At 43.1% G+C, this 18,198-nt stretch overlaps 1 protein-coding gene across 1 annotated transcript in view; it reads right to left on the bottom strand.

Annotated features, from left to right (window-relative positions):
• The window catches only part of LOC133540678 (titin-like), a 21,649-nt gene extending 6,558 nt beyond the window's left edge, over nt 1-15,091 (bottom strand). Inside the window, exons 1-3 of the mRNA XM_061883494.1 lie at nt 14,969-15,091; nt 7,303-7,378; nt 7,090-7,219 (exon numbers count right to left, since the gene is read on the bottom strand). Coding sequence (XP_061739478.1) covers nt 7,090-7,219; nt 7,303-7,378; nt 14,969-15,091 — 329 coding nt within the window. The remainder of the gene's footprint in view (nt 1-7,089; nt 7,220-7,302; nt 7,379-14,968) is intronic.
• Nucleotides 15,092-18,198: the final 3,107 nt, after the last annotated feature.

Genomic DNA, 18,198 nt, shown 5'->3' with positions numbered 1-18,198 from the left:
GTAGTTTGATTGTCCAAGGTGAGTGGAGTGTGTGGATGGTAGTTTGATTGTCCAACAAGGTGAGTGGAGTGTGTGGATGGTAGTTTGATTGTCCAACAAGGTGAGTGGAGTGTGTGGATGGTAGTTTGATTGTCCAACAAGGTGAGTGGAGTGTGTGGATGGTAGTTTGATTGTCCAACAAGGTGAGTGGAGTGTGTGGATGGTAGTTTGATTGTCCAACAAGGTGAGTGGAGTGTGTGGATGGTAGTTTGATTGTCCAACAAGGTGAGTGGAGTGTGTGGATGGTAGTTTGATTGTCCAACAAGGTGAGTGGAGTGTGTGGATGGTAGTTTGATTGTCCAACAAGGTGAGTGGAGTGTGTGGATGGTAGTTTGATTGTCCAACAAGGTGAGTGGAGTGTGTGGATGGTAGTTTGATTGTCCAACAAGGTGAGTGGAGTGTGTGGATGGTAGTTTGATTGTCCAACAAGGTGAGTGGAGTGTGTGGATGGTAGTTTGATTGTCCAACAAGGTGAGTGGAGTGTGTGGATGGTAGTTTGATTGTCCAACAAGGTGAGTGGAGTGTGTGGATGTTGGAGGTTTTCAAATTGGTTGAGAAATGTTGGATATGCAGTATATTGTATATTTTATTGGGGGGAAATTCCTGGTAGTTTTAGGTAATCATGACAGTTTTGGAACATGGAAATATACTCTCTTGAATTTCCAGGGTGATTGGAGTGTGTGGATTCTGGAAGGGTTTAGATCAGATGAGGAATGTGGGATATGCAATAGATTGTATATTTCCCATTGATTGTCAATAGGGAGAACATTTTTGGAAATTCCAGAAAGCCAGGATTTAAGGGGAAGGGCAAACATTTTCTGGGTATGATATATTGGAAGAGTCATGTGGGTGGATGGTTGAAAGGTTGGACTTGGGTAGAAAAAAATGGTGCATGGAATTTTTTTTCTAATATTGGGCCTCATTCAGCAACCGTTGTTAAGAACATCTGTTGTTCTTTTACGCCCACTTACCAAGTTTTTAAAAAGAGTTTTGTATTCACCATTCTTTTCTTAGCTGGGGTATGTTTGGAGGGAAGAACTTAATCCACCAGCACTCTTAGGGGGGGCTATATGTTCTTTAGAGTGATCACTTCCCTTACTTCTATCCTCTAATCTTACATACATACATAAATACATACATACATACATACATACATAGATAGATAGATAGATAGATAGATAGATAGATAGATAGATAGATAGATAGATAGATAAAACAGACAGGTATATAGCAAAATGAGCAACATATAGACATTTCAAAATAACACACACACATACACACACACACACGCACGCACACATGCGCACACGCGCACGCACACAAACACGCACTACTTTGTTTTTTTCCACTTCCTGCTGTAGAACCTCCTTTTCTGAACTCCACCAGTATTTTTTCCACTTCGGGGCGACATGAGCAGTCCCCCCTTTCTTAAACTTACATTTTGGCATTATGTATTTCCCCCCTGGGATAATACGGATTTCTCGTCTGTAATCTGTTTGTGTTTTTTCTGCGTCACGATTGTGAACGGACTTGTCTTAGGAAATCATTTAAGAAGAAAGATAAGAGGAAAAGCTAGGAACATATTGCATTGATCCTAGCACAGTTGTCCTAGATGCTATGAATGTGTTGGTGTTGGAATTTGTCAAATTGGTTGAAACATGTTGACGTAGTACAGTTTGAAATGAGAACGGGTTGAGAAATGTGAGAATTGTGTGAGTTCCAACAAATGGCTCGTACATTTTTATTGGGCAAAATGTCCCAGAAAACTAGGAATTGTGGGTAATCTCAAATGTTTTCTAATGTTATTTGTTTTCCATGTTTGGGTATTCAAACAGTTCCAATGAATAGCGTGTACTAAAATGATCCAGTTTAGAAAACTGTTGAAAGTCCAAGTGCAAAGAAAAGAAAATCATGATCAACAACAACGTCTTGAAAATTAAATCATCTCATTATGAGGATTTAATATTAATTTATTCATCAAATAGTCCAATCTTTGTCTGATCTACAAGGTTTCTCTCCAGCTCCACTGAGCCAGTTGTTGAAGAGCAGACTTGAGGTTCCACTCAGGAAGAGTTCCTTCAGCCAGAACTTCTGGTCTGTCACACATTAGCCAGGTGTCCTCTTACAATACTTTAAAATCATATTTGTAGCAAGTCAGATTTGTCAACAAGAACTGTATTTGTATCTTGTATATAATTGGATTAAATTAATAATTGTACTTGTTTCTATTTATACTGTGATGTCTTATGTACACTGAAATGCAATGCTAGGATGTTGTATATAAAGATGCTATTGGCTACGGTAGCTCGTCATACTGATTGTGATCTTTTGTCATCCAACACTTCTTGCTTGCAGGTCAGGGCTATTCAACCACGTCAAGAAGAGGGTCGCAGTTCTGAGAGCCCAAGGTCTCAGGGGCCGGACATCAAAATGTGGACATTTCTTTAGAAAAGTGGCTCCTCTTGAGGCTGCGTTTACTTATGTACGAAGTATACTAAATTCATTATTTTTCCCTCGCTTCTTGTTTTCAGCGCGTGCCGCTAGACAGATAGTTAACAGCATGAAGAAACAAGCTGCATTTTATTGATGTTTGATGTTCCTTCTATTGAATTATTTTTCTTCCTTAGTTTAATTTTTTTTTACATCTTCCTTTATTTAGGATTGTTCAACTGAAAATACAAACATTTGAAAAGTGTAACATCCATTGTGTATTTTACATGAATAAAATTGAATGTTTAGTGTTAATACATACAGCAAACATTGCACACATGTGGTTTAGCTTTGTCACCCTCTGCAGGTCAAAGTCAGCCCTACATGTGTGTAAACACTTTTGTTTGCATTTAAGTCTCACCTTAAAACTCATCTGTATACTCTAGCCTTTAAATAGACCTCCTTTTTAGACCAGTTGATCTGCCGCTTCTTTTCTTTCTCCTATGTCCCCCCCTCCCTTGTGGAGGGGGTCCGGTCCAATGACCATGGATGAAGTACTGGCTGTCCAGAGTCGAGACCCAGGATGGACCGCTCGCCTGTATCGGTTGGGGACATCTCTACGCTGCTGATCCGCTTGAGATGGTTTCCTGTGGACGGGACTCTCGCTGCTGTCTTGGATCCGCTTGAACTGAACTCTCGCGGCTGTGTTGGAGCCACTATGGATTGAACTTTCACAGTATCATGTTAGACCCGCTCGACATCCATTGCTTTCGGTCCCCTAGAGGGGGGGGGTTGCCCACATCTGAGGTCCTCTCCAAGGTTTCTCATAGTCAGCATTGTCACTGGCGTCCCACTGGATGTGAATTCTCCCTGCCCACTGGGTGTGAGTTTTCCTTGCCCTTTTGTGGGTTCTTCCGAGGATGTTGTAGTCGTAATGATTTGTGCAGTCCTTTGAGACATTTGTGATTTGGGGCTATATAAATAAACATTGATTGATTGATTGATGTTCACCAAAGTCAGCAATTTCAATACTTTGTTGTCCAGCCACTGTCAAAAGTCCGATTTTTGCGATTTATTAGAATTTTTTTCTGGGTCGGTAGTGCCATCTTCTTCTACTCACCCACTGCCGCTTTGCTATTGCCCCCTGCCGGGTGGCGGGAGTACTGCATACATGAACAGTCAAGTTCTACATGGTTTCAACAAGTCTATTTAAGTGTGAAATGAAAAGCTTTGGCCCGCGTGCCAGTTGAGAAGGACGGTTTTAGGTTGACCCTTGTCAACATGGCAGCAGGGACAACGGCTGTAAAATAGCCTGCTGGCTAATTCCGCTACAGCAAAGTCTCCCTGTCAAAGAAATGATGAAATGAAATCAACACTGCGTCACTTGTGGTAAAACCTCTCTGGTGCACTTGTTCTTGAACAACCACCTGGCTCAAATATTACACTCAACTTCCATGCTAATGAGAGCCTCAGTAAAACAATATTTTCTTGCAAGGCTGCTGTCCAATTATCCACAATGCATGTCCTCTCCCAGACAGGTCCTGCGCTGTAAGTCAAGCCTCCTCCAGAGAAGAGTTAACCGTGTGTGTGTGTGTGTGTGTGTGTGTGTGTGTGTTTCAGCATCAAGGCTGACGGTGCGATGCCAGCGCAGACAAAATGAGTGCTAATCCGTTAAGAGCTGCCACATATGTCTGCACTGTAAGTCCATTTGTGACATGACAACATGACCTTTGCACCCGCCCACATCTGTTGGACATCTCAGCACACAATCAAACAGGACATTTGGACCTGACCATCTAAAGACCTGCGATGAAGAACTGGCCTCGCAGTCCATAGATGGGACTGGACTTTGTTGTTTTCTGTTTGAATGTCAGGAAGTAAATGGACCTGTGTTGTCCTCATGGTTGGCAATCAGGAGAGATTATCTTCCAGCGTGGACAGTTGTTTTGTGCCTTGCTCTACTCCGCCCGGTAACTTCTGCATTCTTGTCTGTTGTTGAATTGTTGCCAAGGTTTTGACCCTTCCCCTACTATGATGTTTGTTCCCAGTAACCACCCGGTTAATGTTGTCCAGCCTGGCGAAGTCATGCAAGCACCAGCGCACCAACACCCATGGCTGCTGCTTATGACGCCAAGGAAGCCAGCTTAGCTGCGGGACCTCGTCGGAGCTATGCTAAAAACATTAGCTCTCCACCTGCGCCAGCCCTCACATGCTCATCACCACTCGAGCTCACCTGCGTTCCAGCGGACGGTGGCGTGGTGGAGCGGCGGCTGACGGCGGCACGACAGAGGACTTCACCCCGATCATCGGTGTGGTCGGCGGCAGAGGAAGACAGCACAAACACCGGTGAGGACAGCAGCCCGGCGGCGGACGGCGTAATGGCGGTGGACGACACCCCGGTCACCAGTGAGGATGGCGGACCGGCGGCTGACGACACCCCCCGGGAAATCCTCACAACCTTCCCCCGAACCCTGACAGTCAACAACGCCTCACCTGGACCCCTGCGGCCTACACAGGCTTCAGGGGAGTCTTTCTTCAACCCTGGTTGCTGTTTCAGCCTCACTGAAGCCCGCAAAAACCACCCCTGCCCCCCTACCTGAGCCCCCCTCTCCTACTCCTCCCTCCCCCATATCTGGATCCCCCATCTCCTGGCAGATGAACAATGGGTCTCTCTCCCCCTCCCCCAAACCTCTCCTTCCAAACAGAGGACTGGACTTCATCGCAACAACCAACATGGTCATCCCACCATCATCTGGACAATACCTCTCCCCAGCGGACTCTGATCTTCTCTTTGGTTCCAGTGGGCTACACATCTTCCACCTTGTGAATGGCCTCGCTGCCACCAAACTACACCAAATTAGAGAAATGTTCCACAACAACAATGTAAAAATCCTGAGTTTCTCTGAAACTAAATTAGATCAAAGGGTTTCTGACTCAGAGATAGAGATAGAAAACTTGTCAGTTATCAGAAAGGACAGGAACAAACATGGTGGGGGTGTTTGTATGTATATTCACCAATATTTAAAATACATAACTCGCACTGATCTCAACCACAATGCCCTTGAATCTTTGTAGATCTGAACACAGATATTTAATGCAGAGATGCGCCTGTCTTCCAATCTTACAGGAAGCTTTGTAATCCGCACGGTCTCACCCAGCTAATAACACTACCCACAAGGGTGTGTGAGTCAACCCAATCAACCATGGATCTAATTCTCACATCAGACCAGCCTAACATAAAAAATAGTGGGCTCATGATCTGTGGTCTTAGCGACCACTATCTAACCTTCTGCACCCGCGAAATAGCTCAATCAAAGCCAAGGGCCACACAACAGCTCAATCCAGATCCCTTAAGCATACTCCAGTGATCATTTCAACCTCACACTGGGTGAGTGGGACTGGTCCCCTGTGCCCACGAGCAACCTGGTCAGGGATGCTTGGCATCGCTTTAAAACAGCATTCCTAGCAATACTAAACAATGTGGGTCCCATGAGAACAGTCAGGATCACAGCCCGCTCTGAACCATGGATCAATCCAGACCTATCAGCTGCCATAAAAGACATAGAGACAGAACATACTCAGAATACCAAAAGTGCAAAACTGAAGTAGACAAACAACCCCTCAAATCACTCCTTACAACACTCAAAAAGCAATGCAATAAATTAAGAAATAAGACAAACCACCTGACTAAATCCTTAAAAAAAATTACATTGACAACAAAATAGAGGAAAACACAAATAAGCCACGTGAGCTTTGAAAAATCCTCAACAAGCAACTTCCTGGATGCAGACAGAAACTCAAAACCTGACTCAGCAACATCAACATCAAGGAGGGCGACGCCCTCATTACAGACAAAATGGAGGTAGCAAGCAGACTTAACACCTCATATGTACAGTATGTCTATATGTATGTTTATACAGTGAATGTATATGTACAGTATGTCTATATGTATGTTTGTACTGTGAATGTATATGTACAGTATGTCTATATGTATGTTTGTACTGTGAATGTATATGTACAGTATGTCTATATGTATGTTTGTACTGTGAATGTGCGTGTACATGTATGTGTATATGTATGTTTGTACAGTGAATGTATATGTACAGTATGTCTATATGTATGTTTGTACTGTGAATGTGCGTGTACATGTATGTGTATATGTATGTTTATACAGTGAATGTATATGTACAGTATGTCTATATGTATGTTTGTACTGTGAATGTATATGTACAGTATGTCTATATGTATGTTTGTACAGTGAATGTATATGTACAGTATGTCTATATGTATGTTTGTACAGTGAATGTATATGTACAGTATGTCTATATGTATGTTTGTACTGTGAATGTATATGTACAGTATGTCTATATGTATGTTTGTACTGTGAATGTATATGTACAGTATGTCTATATGTATGTTTGTACAGTGAATGTATATGTACAGTATGTCTATATGTATGTTTGTACTGTGAATGTGCGTGTACATGTATGTGTATATGTATGTTTGTACAGTGAATGTGTGCGTATATGTATGTGTATAAGTGTGTGTGTGTGGGAGCGTATGTAGCTATCGATGTGCGTATGTATGAATGAATGTATTTGCGGTCTGGTTGATACCTACGCAGGTGCCAGTTGTGCAGAGTTGACGAAGGTTTTAATGTTTGCTTTCACACTTTTCAGACAGAATTGGTTTCTTTTCCCTACTTTGCAGTCTCTCCACTGCTCCTTCCCCTCCTGCACCCGGCCGCTCACTGTTAAAGACAACAGATGATTAGATTAACACGTACCACCTGTGAAATCTAATCGCCTGCCAGCTGTGTCTCGCCGTCAGCACATGCCCCGCCCCTGCCCCGCCCCTGCCCGATGATGCTTGTCCTCAGCACCATGGACAGCGACGTTGACCTTTGTTCCTGCAACCACAGTATTGTTCATTACTCCACCATAGTAGTGTGTGTGTGTGTGTGTGTGTGTGTGTGTGTGTGTGTGTGTGTGTGTGTGTGTGAGGTGTTCTGACAGTTGATTGGCCGCGCTGTGGTTGTTGTTGCTGTGCAGGAGTAAAGAGTTGTAGTCTTGTTGACATACATGCACCTGAGAAGCAGTGTGGTGTGTCAGGTTCCCACAGAGGTAGGGTCACCAGTGTGGGTAACATAGTGTACATGCAAGTCATCAATGAGATGACTCGGTCACTAGAAAAAGTAGCTGCGCTGCCATTGTGTGACGTGTTGTTGCCAAGAGAGTTGTTGACCTTAGCCCGTATTCCAAATGAAGATCCAGCGTTGTGCAAGTTCACATATGAATGATCATCCTCCGTTGTTGTTCTGTAAACATTTCATGACTTTCATAACAAACGTACATCTTCCCCAAGCATCACATTCTTTCATTTCAGTCCTTTATTAACTTTGAATTAAAAACTACTTTCCATTTGCTCCTCTTGCAATTAACTGAGCTCCATTAAACAGACGTCAGAGAAAATTAGGACCACATGTGTTTTAGTTTTTACCACATTAGTTTGTGGAAGCCAACCCTCCGACTAGTGATCTGCTGCACACAACATTTTGAAGCATGCATCGACTGTTTTGCCTGTGCTACTATTATGTTTTTGGAAACAAATACAAAACACTGTGGCGCTGTTTTTAAACTCCAAAGTCTGAGTCCAGGTCAGGACACTCTACGAATCACAGCCAGTCACTATTTAGTGTTTGGACAAATCACCACAACATTTGGTATGCACTTTTAGAGAACTTATAAGAACATGTCTGTCCAATTTTAGCAAGATGGGTTGAAAAACATGGCTGCCATGAAGCAAAATGTCACTGCACGGGTGTGACTAATCAGCCATCAGACTGTTTCTTTAATGAATAGAACAAGGTTAACATTTGTGTTGTTGTTGTTTGAATCACTGTTTTGTTGTTGGTTTGTATTGATGTTTACAAAACCTTCGTTTAGTCTTGAGCCAAGGCGGACTTTAGTTCTTGTTACCTGGACTAAGAAAAGCTGGGAATTGTTTTGGTTGCAGTTGTTTTGTTAGCAGGATTAGCAGAAAACTACACAGATGATTTCAATGAGACTTGTCGCTCGGACCACGGTCTCACCCAGTCGGCCTGGGTGTGCTTTACAGTCTCCACTATTTTCTATCATCAGTCTTGTGTTGGCAGTTTGGTGACCCCGACGTGATCGCCCTCCTGATCACGGGGGTCAGGCTGGAGTGTCCTTAACCTCCTCGGGCCCCAAGTCATCATTCTGCCCCACAGCTTTGGCAAAGGTCTCCAAAGGAAGGGGTTTACTTTTTATACACTAAAGTCTGTAGATCCTGGAGATGTCAAACTTACAGCCCGGCCTGCAAATAAGATTAATTCGGCCAGCAGCCCGCAAGACAAGTTTGCAAAGTGTAAAACTGAGCTGCAATTTTTTTCAATGAAAGTCCCTGCTGTTCTAAATGTGTCCACTGGATGTCGCAGTAGCAGTTCAAGTACAAGCAACATCACACATGACGCCGTGTCAGCTGGCTTTAAGCGCCTTCTGGATTGGCTGCCGCTACTCCAATCGGCGCAAGTGCAAGCGATCAGCTGCTCCTCTTGTGTCTGGCAGCAGATGGCACCAGACTGATGCAGTATTGACGTACAATCCATTAGAAATTATCTACTCGAGGATAAAATAACGAAACGGTAAAATGCAAAAATATCAGTAAATATGACCATCATCTTTGTAGTTAGAGTTCCGTGCACCGATTCCAATTTTGTTGACGGCGTGATGCTCACCCTGAACTCCATTGTAAAAATGTGTGTTTCTACATTTGTTATTGTATTTTATTTTATGCTTAAATCTACCATGTTCACATTGGTTAAGTTTGTAGTTATGTTACCTTGATTTCAGCTATGGTTCTATTATAATTGTAATATATGAATGATGACACATGTTTGTGTTGTGGCAGTTGCGGATGTCACCAATGCGTCGGTTCGACGAAACACTCGACTGCTTTTCCAAACACGTCTTTAATGGCGAACTGCCAACATGAGAATGCTGAACAGGAAATGCTTGAAGTTGAATGTCCTTGTAAAAACTACAAAGACAACGTCTAGGTTCTTTGTGTTCTTCATGCTGATTTTGAAACTGCACAAGTTTTCCTCAGGATTTTCAATCATCTTGAAGTGTTTTGCCAAGAGGATTATTTGTCATGTGCACATTTTCAGAATGCGCTTGTTCGATTGTTGGCCAAATGAAAACAAAAAAAAAACAATCTGAAGTTGTCTTTATTTCTTAGTTATTAAGCCATGACTTTAGCAGCCTGGCCTGCGTGGCACTACATTTTCCCTCCGAGCTAAAACAAGTCTGACACCCCTGCTCTTGATCATCGTCAGAGCTCTCTCTCTCTTATACAATTGGATTATTCTTTTGTGTTTTTTTTATTTATTGTTTATGCCCTTTAGGCAATATTTTGTGTTTGTTTACCCCCCAAATATTTGTATGTTTGATGTGAAGTAGTCCAGCAAGAACATGGATCTCACCCTGACAAGTAAATAAGTCTGGGGAAGCCAAAGGTCAGAAAAGGTAAAGGAGTTGTCATCCCTGATTGGATGTTTTGTTTCAGGCCAGGAAGTGACTGTCCTCCTTCTCTGCTGAATAAATGTCATCTACAATTCTCCTTTTACTTGCACCTTGTTGTCTCCTGCAGCTCAGGTCCAATCAGGAGTGGCGCAGAAGGAACAAAGCACTTGACCAAGGTTTTATCTTCCCATCAGCACCAAGTCCTGACACAGGAAGACATGGAGGTCCTCCGAGGGCTGATAGCAACCTATTTCATGTTCCCCTCTGGGATTATTCAAGTGATTGTGATTCCCACGTCCCCTGGTGGGGAGCACCCCGTCGACTGGTCTGGAAGGAAGGCGCTTCTTTCCTCTGCTGACGGGAATAGTTTCTTCTCCTTTTTCCTGTTGCCTGAGACCGCGGCCGGTATTGGTTTTTTGCCGTATTTTGTTCCTTGTGTTGCCTCAATTCCTGTTTATGCGTGTTGTCACGCGACGTCATCGTCTAATTCAGGGGCAGGAAAAGAAGAAAATGAAAAAATGATAATTCAGGTGCCAGAAAACAACCTGGGATATTCCTGTCTCGCGCTACATTGCATTCAGTAACTATTCCATCTATAAAGTACTATCCATCCATCCGTGTATTGTCCTGCAGACATTGAAGAGCTGCGGACACTCCAAAGACCTCCACCCCGGTGTGGAAGGTGTTGGCACATGCTTCTCTGTGTTCTACAATCTACAATTGCAAAATGATATCAGTCTGTCTCCAGCTCTGCTCAGAGACCTGTCAGAGCTCAAATGTTGCTTTGCTTCACACGCGTATCTCCCCAATTCACAAAATGAAGGGACTTCAGCATTCCAAACAATTCAAAGTAAATCACTTGCCAAGCAGAGGCTGTTGATTGCTTTACTTCTACTTTTGTTCAGAAATGTGCAACCAAATCCTTTCACAGAAAAGAGCAATTCGAATTATTTTTAAAGTAGGATATAGAGACCATACAAATCCACTCTTCATTAGGTCAGGATTACTAAAACTAAAAGACATTGTAGAATTGAATACGCTATTAATGATGTTCAAAGCGAGAAATAAAGTTCTTCCGAAGGACATCCAAAAGTTATTTGTGTTCACATGTGAAGATGAGAAGCACAGAAGGCTGCATGACTTTAAACATCCAAGAGCGCCAACAAATTTGAAACAAATGTGCTTGTCTGTTGTTGCCGTGAAAGCATAGAATTCTCTAAACAAAGACTTAAAAAGCTGTAAGAATATATTTGTATCTAAAAAAAGTTATAATAAGAGAAAACTGAAATCATATCAAACTGAGTTTTGATTTAGATTGGACGTGTCATTGTGAAAGTGCTTCAAGGAAAATGGAAAAGTATGTTGGAGTTTGGGTGTTGGTGGAGGGAACAGTTATAATTCATCTAAAATACTGTCATTTGTGTTAAAAAAAGGGGCAGATAAATATAAGAATATAATTCTTCCCTCTGCTCCTTTCTGATCATGGAAATGTATAAGAAAGAAAAACAAAAAAAAACAATGACAGTGTCAATTGTACGTGGCTTGTAAATATGCATTTTCATGAAAGGAATACAAATAAATGATGATGATGATGATGATGATGACCTGAACTTCAGTGCTCCCAGACACTCTCTGATGTGAAATCTAAAAGATGTGCATTGGAATGTACATGTTTGGTAGAATTACTGGGTATAATGTTTACTGCGCCGCTAGGCCTAAAAAGGGCGGGGGTCTAGCTCTTCGTGTTAAAATCATATTTATTGCTTCAATTGTTCTTTCCCAGTCAATCAGTAAACACATGGAATGTTTGGCTTTGGATGTAGAAATAGTCCTCCAATCAGGACATACTACTGTGCTGGGGTAGTACAGGCCTCCATCTGCTTGAGAGGAGGCGCTGGAGTCATTAAAGCAGCTTTTAGATAAGTTAAATGACTTAATGACTTCTGTCAGGAGATTTGAACTGGGACTGGTTAAATGCAGCTTCTGATACTTTTAAAAGCTTTGGTCTTTCTGTTCATCTCAACCAGTTAGTCAACTTTCCCATCAGGCCTAATCCCAAAAGTGCAGATAAATCTACCTTGATTGATTTGTTTTGAACTCATTCTCTTCTTAGGGAGTAGTTTATAATGATCATTGTGTTATTGCTGCATGTAGAAATTCTAGGATTCTGAAGTGCAAACCTCGCATTGTTTGTAGAAGGAATCTTCAAAATGTCAATGAAAAAGCTTTTCATCGTGATTTGTCTAATGTGGACTGGGAACATATAAGTCTAGTACCAGATGTAGAGCTCACTCGGACATTTTTCATGCAAATGATTAATAAACATGCACCTTTTTTGAAATACAGAATGAAGGGACAAGAACATCCCTGGTTTTCTCCAGAACTGGCAGACATCATTCATGAGCGGAATAATGCAAGACAAAGTAAGTGATTGGACATCTTTGAGAGAGCTCTGGAATCAATGCACTTCACTCGTCAAAAAGGCCAAATCAGAAAAGTTATGATGTGTCACCACTGAGAACCTCAACAACATGTTGGAACGTGATGACATTTGTCTGAGACTAAAAACACAGCAACTTTCCCACATTTGGACTTCCAGAATCAGTGCCAGTTTAAGAACCAACTGAAGTCTTGAACTGTTTTAACCAACCTCCGGTTCTCTATTTGACGAAAAAGGGACAACTTTAGGGAATCCTTGAGCAGACACTCCCATGGTTTCTGTTTGAATGTCGCTCCTTGTACTTGTCTTGAAGTGCTCTTTGTACTTTAGACCACAGAAAGTCCCTCAGACCTGACTTAACTGAGCCTTATTTTGTAAAGCTGGCAGCTGCTTTTATAGCAGAGACACTTACAATTCTTCTTCATCTGTCAGTTAAAAACAAAGACATTCCATCAGTTTGGAAATCTACTTAAAGCAGCCAACAGTTCTTTGTAATAATAGGACAACATCACATTTGTGAGCCTTATCAACAATCCTGGAATATCTTGTTTGTAATCAATTGAAAGAGTTCCTCTCTTCAAATAAAAAGACTCGTAAATATCAATCAGGTTTGAGGAAACAGCAGAGCACCAATGAAGGTGGTCGATGACATCATGGATGACATCAGTAGTTATTGATCTCTCCAAAGCAGGAGACCAGACTATTTGAAAAGCTTTCTCACTGGACCATCAAAACAACAAACAACAAACACTCGCTTGCTTTTCTAATCATTTCAAAAACAGGACCCAGTCTTTTAAATACGAGGGTCTTTGTTCACAATGTGTCACTGTTCGGAAAGGGGGGCCTCAGGGATCTGTATTGGGGCCCCTCCTATTTATCTCACGCATCCATGATCTTCTCTGATGCTGATATGCTTTTTTTCTGCTGACCATCCAATGATGTATTGCTGTGGATCACCTGTGGATCACCTGTGGATCACCTGTGGTGCAGACTGTCAGCTCCCTGCACAAAGCGTTTGTCCTCTTGCAGAATTCACTTCTTGACCTCAAAGTGCTTCTCAGTGCTGACAAGACCAAACTTCTGCTGTTTTCCAAACCTGAGAAGGTGCCTCCAACTTAGTGGCCACTCTTGAGGGTCATGTGCTGCATGGAAGGAAACACTCTTGAGGGTCATGTGCTGCATGGAAGGAAACACTCTTGAGGGTCATGTGCTGCATGGAAGGAAACACTCTTGAGGGTCATGTGCTGCATGGAAGGAAACACTCTTGAGGGTCATGTGCTGCATGGAAGGAAACACTCTTGAGGGTCATGTGCTGCATGGAAGGAAACACTCTTGAGGGTCATGTGCTGCATGGAAGGAAACACTCTTGAGGGTCATGTGCTGCATGGAAGGAAACACTCTTGAGGGTCATGTGCTGCATGGAAGGAAACACTCTTGAGGGTCATGTGCTGCATGGAAGGAAACACTCTTGAGGGTCATGTGCTGCATGGAAGGAAACACTCTTGAAGGTCATGTGCTGCATGGAAGGAAACACTCTTGAGGGTCATGTGCTGCATGGAAGGAAACACTCTTGAAGGTCATGTGCTGCATGGAAGGAAACACTCTTGAGGGTCATGTGCTGCATGGAAGGAAACACTCTTGAGGGTCATGTGCTGCATGGAAGGAAACACTCTTGAGGGTCATGTGCTGCATGGAAGGAAACACTCTTGAGGGTCATGTGCTGCATGGAAGGAAACACTCTTGAGGGTCATGTGCTGCATGGAAGGAAACACTCTTGAGGGTCATGTGCTGCATGGAAGGAAACACTCTTGAAGGTCATGTGCTGCATGGAAGGAAACACTCTTGAGGGTCATGTGCTGCATGGAAGGAAACACTCTTGAGGGTCATGTGCTGCATGGAAGGAAACACTCTTGAGGGTCATGTGCTGCATGGAAGGAAACACTCTTGAGGGTCATGTGCTGCATGGAAGGAAACACTCTTGAGGGTCATGTGCTGCATGGAAGGAAACACTCTTGAGGGTCATGTGCTGCATGGAAGGAAACACTCTTGAGGGTCATGTGCTGCATGGAAGGAAACACTCTTGAGGGTCATGTGCTGCATGGAAGGAAACACTCTTGAGGGTCATGTGCTGCATGGAAGGAAACACTCTTGAGGGTCATGTGCTGCATGGAAGGAAACACTCTTGAGGGTCATGTGCTGCATGGAAGGAAACACTCTTGAGGGTCATGTGCTGCATGGAAGGAAACACCTTTTCATTGATGACTCTCTCACTTTTGAACTTTTCATTCATCAACTGATGAAGAAACTCAAACTTCAATTGGGCTTTTTCTTCCCTGATAACAGATGTTTTTCTTTTGGTGTAAAAAAGCTCCTTCAGATGGTGGACTGTGTTGGCCATGGTCTTCAGATGGTGGACTGGGTTGACCATGGTCTTCAGATGGTGGACTGTGTTGACCATGGTCTTCAGATGGTGCACTGTGTTGACCATGGTCTTCAGATGGTGGACTGGGTTGACCATGGTCTTCAGATGGTGCACTGAGTTGACCATGGTCTTCAGATGATGGACTGTGTTGGCCATGATCTTCAGATGGTGGACTGTGTTGACCATGGTCTTCAGATGATGGACTGTGTTGGCCATGCTTCTTTGAGGTAGCCACCACTGTGATGTGTACTCTGGGGTGGATGTCCTTCTCTGCTCACCAGGGGAGGGTGTCCTTGGTCTACTTGTATTTCCCAGGTTCTTCTGGGACTATTGCATGAGTGCATTGATTCCACAGAGAAGTGGGGACTCTTATGCTCTGAGAGCCAACCTTCAGATGTTGTTCTCTGTTCCTTTTGCTGGCACTGAGCCAGGAAAACAAGTTTTTCTCTCTGCAGCTCCAGTGCTTGGAACATGTTGCAGAGACTGGAAGCTGACTGAATTTTTATCCTTAAACGCTTTTAAATGTGAACTGAGGGCATTTGAAGGAGCCTCAGTTATATATAAGTGTTTGACTTGATGATATCTTGTCATTTTAATCCAAATGTCATTTTATGAGTAACTCTGCTGCCTCTTGGCCAGGACTCCTTTGAAAAAGCGGTTTGAAACGGAAGTACAAGTGGCCATTGGTTTACTGATTGTCCATAGCGTTTCTACTCGCATGGATTCTTCATTCATCACTCCAAACAACATTAGTAAGTTTTACAATATAACTAAAACCATTTTTACTTACTAAAGCGTCCCATGTGTGATGTCTGTGGGAGTGTGTTCATGCATATTTGTACCTGCTATCATAATGTAATCAAGCTAGGGTCGTTAGCATTAGCTACTATGCTAACACATTTACAAGTGTCTATGTTAGTATTATTAACTTACAATGACATGAAACAATACAAAAAGAATGTTGTTGTAAGTTATTAATACTAACACAGACACTCGTAAACCTGTTAGCGTGATATCTAATGCTAACGACGTTGGCTTGATTAAATTGCGATAGCACGTACAAATATGTGTTTGTAATATTCTGAAACTTGCACGTCTGTTTAAATTCTGGCAGATATGAAACATAAAAAAATAATTGTCAGTCACCAGGTTGTATAATCTGCAAATGTTCGGGACTCCCCCGAAGTGTCTTCAACAAACAAGAAGACTCCAGCTGCTTTTGTTGAGGCAAACATAATCGGCTTGAGTCGCCCTGCAAAATGGCCCCTTTTTTTTTTCCAGGGACCTGGCAACCACAACGATAAAAATCTGTATTTCTATCATAAAAAACATATTTTTTAATTGCTGTCGTTTTCTATCCTTTAAGCAAAATGAATGAGTTTAAGCTGAAATGTAGAAAAGTCCTTCCCTGCTGAAGCAAGTTGATTTTATTTCCAAGCAAAGCTTTTGGATGTTAAAGCAATATATAGCTTATTAATGGAATTGATGTGCCTTACAGTGTCTTCTCGGGGACGTGCTGCCTAATTAGCGCGCAGGATGAATGATATTGTAGTCTTTTATTAATGTTCCCAGGCACGGGCGGGGAAAAGCAATAAATAGCACACTGGGGATGCTGGCGTGTGAAACAGGAATATTTCAGGCTTTTAATGAAGCGCTGTCAATGCAAAGCGCATATTTAAATATGCACGTGTTCTTTTACAGTATGGAGGAGGTGCACTTGATGCTGATTGGCTGGCTGGCCGGCCGCACTTTTACGAGCCGGGCCGACTTCGGGCCTTCTCGGCCGCGCGCTTGCATGCAGATCACTTTTATTGTGATCATGTCGCTGCCTCGCTAGCGCTAACGAGCATCCGGGGGCTAAAGTATGTCTTGCAAAGTTAGCATGAGCAGGTGAGGACGTCAAGGTGACACCTGAGCGATCTCCCCTCTCATGGCCACATAATGACACATCCCAGGTGTTTATTGCTGCCGTGAAGCATAAGCTGACAAATGTTCCTCGCCGTGCTCCTCGCTCCCCCACGAGGACTTCGGCTCGCCGATAAATCCTCCGCACGTCCAAAAGGGAGCGTCGCTGTCTGGCTGAAGATGGACCGTGTCTCGGGTCTGGATGGAGACCTCGGTGACGCTCCCTGCTGAGACCCCATGGAGCGCCGGGTCTGATGAATGGACCTCCGCGTGCTGCCTGGTCACCGCCGGGACTGCTGAGCTCGTCAAGAATATTACAGCGGCTCTTACAACACTCATACGGGAACCTTCACAGCGATACTCATCTGAAGCCCTGGCACGCTGCAGGACTGCTTGTATCGCACATGATATCACACACAAGTAAACACGCTGCTAGACTGCTTGTATCGCACATGATATCACACACAAGTAAACACGCTGCAGGACTGCTTGTATCGCACATGATATCACACACAAGTAAACACGCTGCAGGACTGCTTGTATCACACATGATATCACACACAAGTAAACACGCTGCAGGACTGCTTGTATCGCACATGATATCACACTCAAGTAAACACACTGCAGGACTGCTTGTATCACACATGATATCACACACAAGTAAACACGCTGCAAAACTACTTGTATCACACATGATATCACACACAAGTAAACACACTGCAGGACTGCTTGTATCGCACATGATATCACACACAAGTAAACACGCTGCAGGACTGCTTGTATCGCACATGATATCACACACAAGTAAACACGCTGCAAGACTGCTTGTATCACACATGATATCACACACAAGTAAACACACTGCAGTACTGCTTGCATCACACATGATATCACACACAAGTAAACAGACTGCAGTACTGCTTGTATCACACATGATATCACACACAAGTAAACACGCTGCAAGACTGCTTGTATCACACATGATATCACACACAAGTAAACACGCTGCAAGACTGCTTGTATCACACATGATATCACACACAAGTAAACACGCTGCAGGACTGCTTGTATCGCACATGATATCACACACAAGTAAACACGCTGCAAGACTGCTTGTATCACACATGATATCACACACAAGTAAACACACTGCAAGACTGCTTGTATCGCACATGATATCACACACAAGTAAACACACTGCAGTACTGCTTGCATCACACATGATATCACACACAAGTAAACACACTGCAGTACTGCTTGTATCACACATGATATCACACACAAGTAAACACACTGCAGTACTGCTTGCATCACACATGATATCACACACAAGTAAACACACTGCAGTACTGCTTGCATCACACATGATATCACACACAAGTAAACACACTGCAGTACTGCTTGTATCACACATGATA

This window comes from Nerophis ophidion, linkage group LG22, assembly GCF_033978795.1.
Source record: "Nerophis ophidion isolate RoL-2023_Sa linkage group LG22, RoL_Noph_v1.0, whole genome shotgun sequence".
NCBI lineage: Eukaryota > Metazoa > Chordata > Actinopteri > Syngnathiformes > Syngnathidae > Nerophis > Nerophis ophidion.
This window is presented reverse-complemented; position numbering and strand designations above follow the sequence as displayed.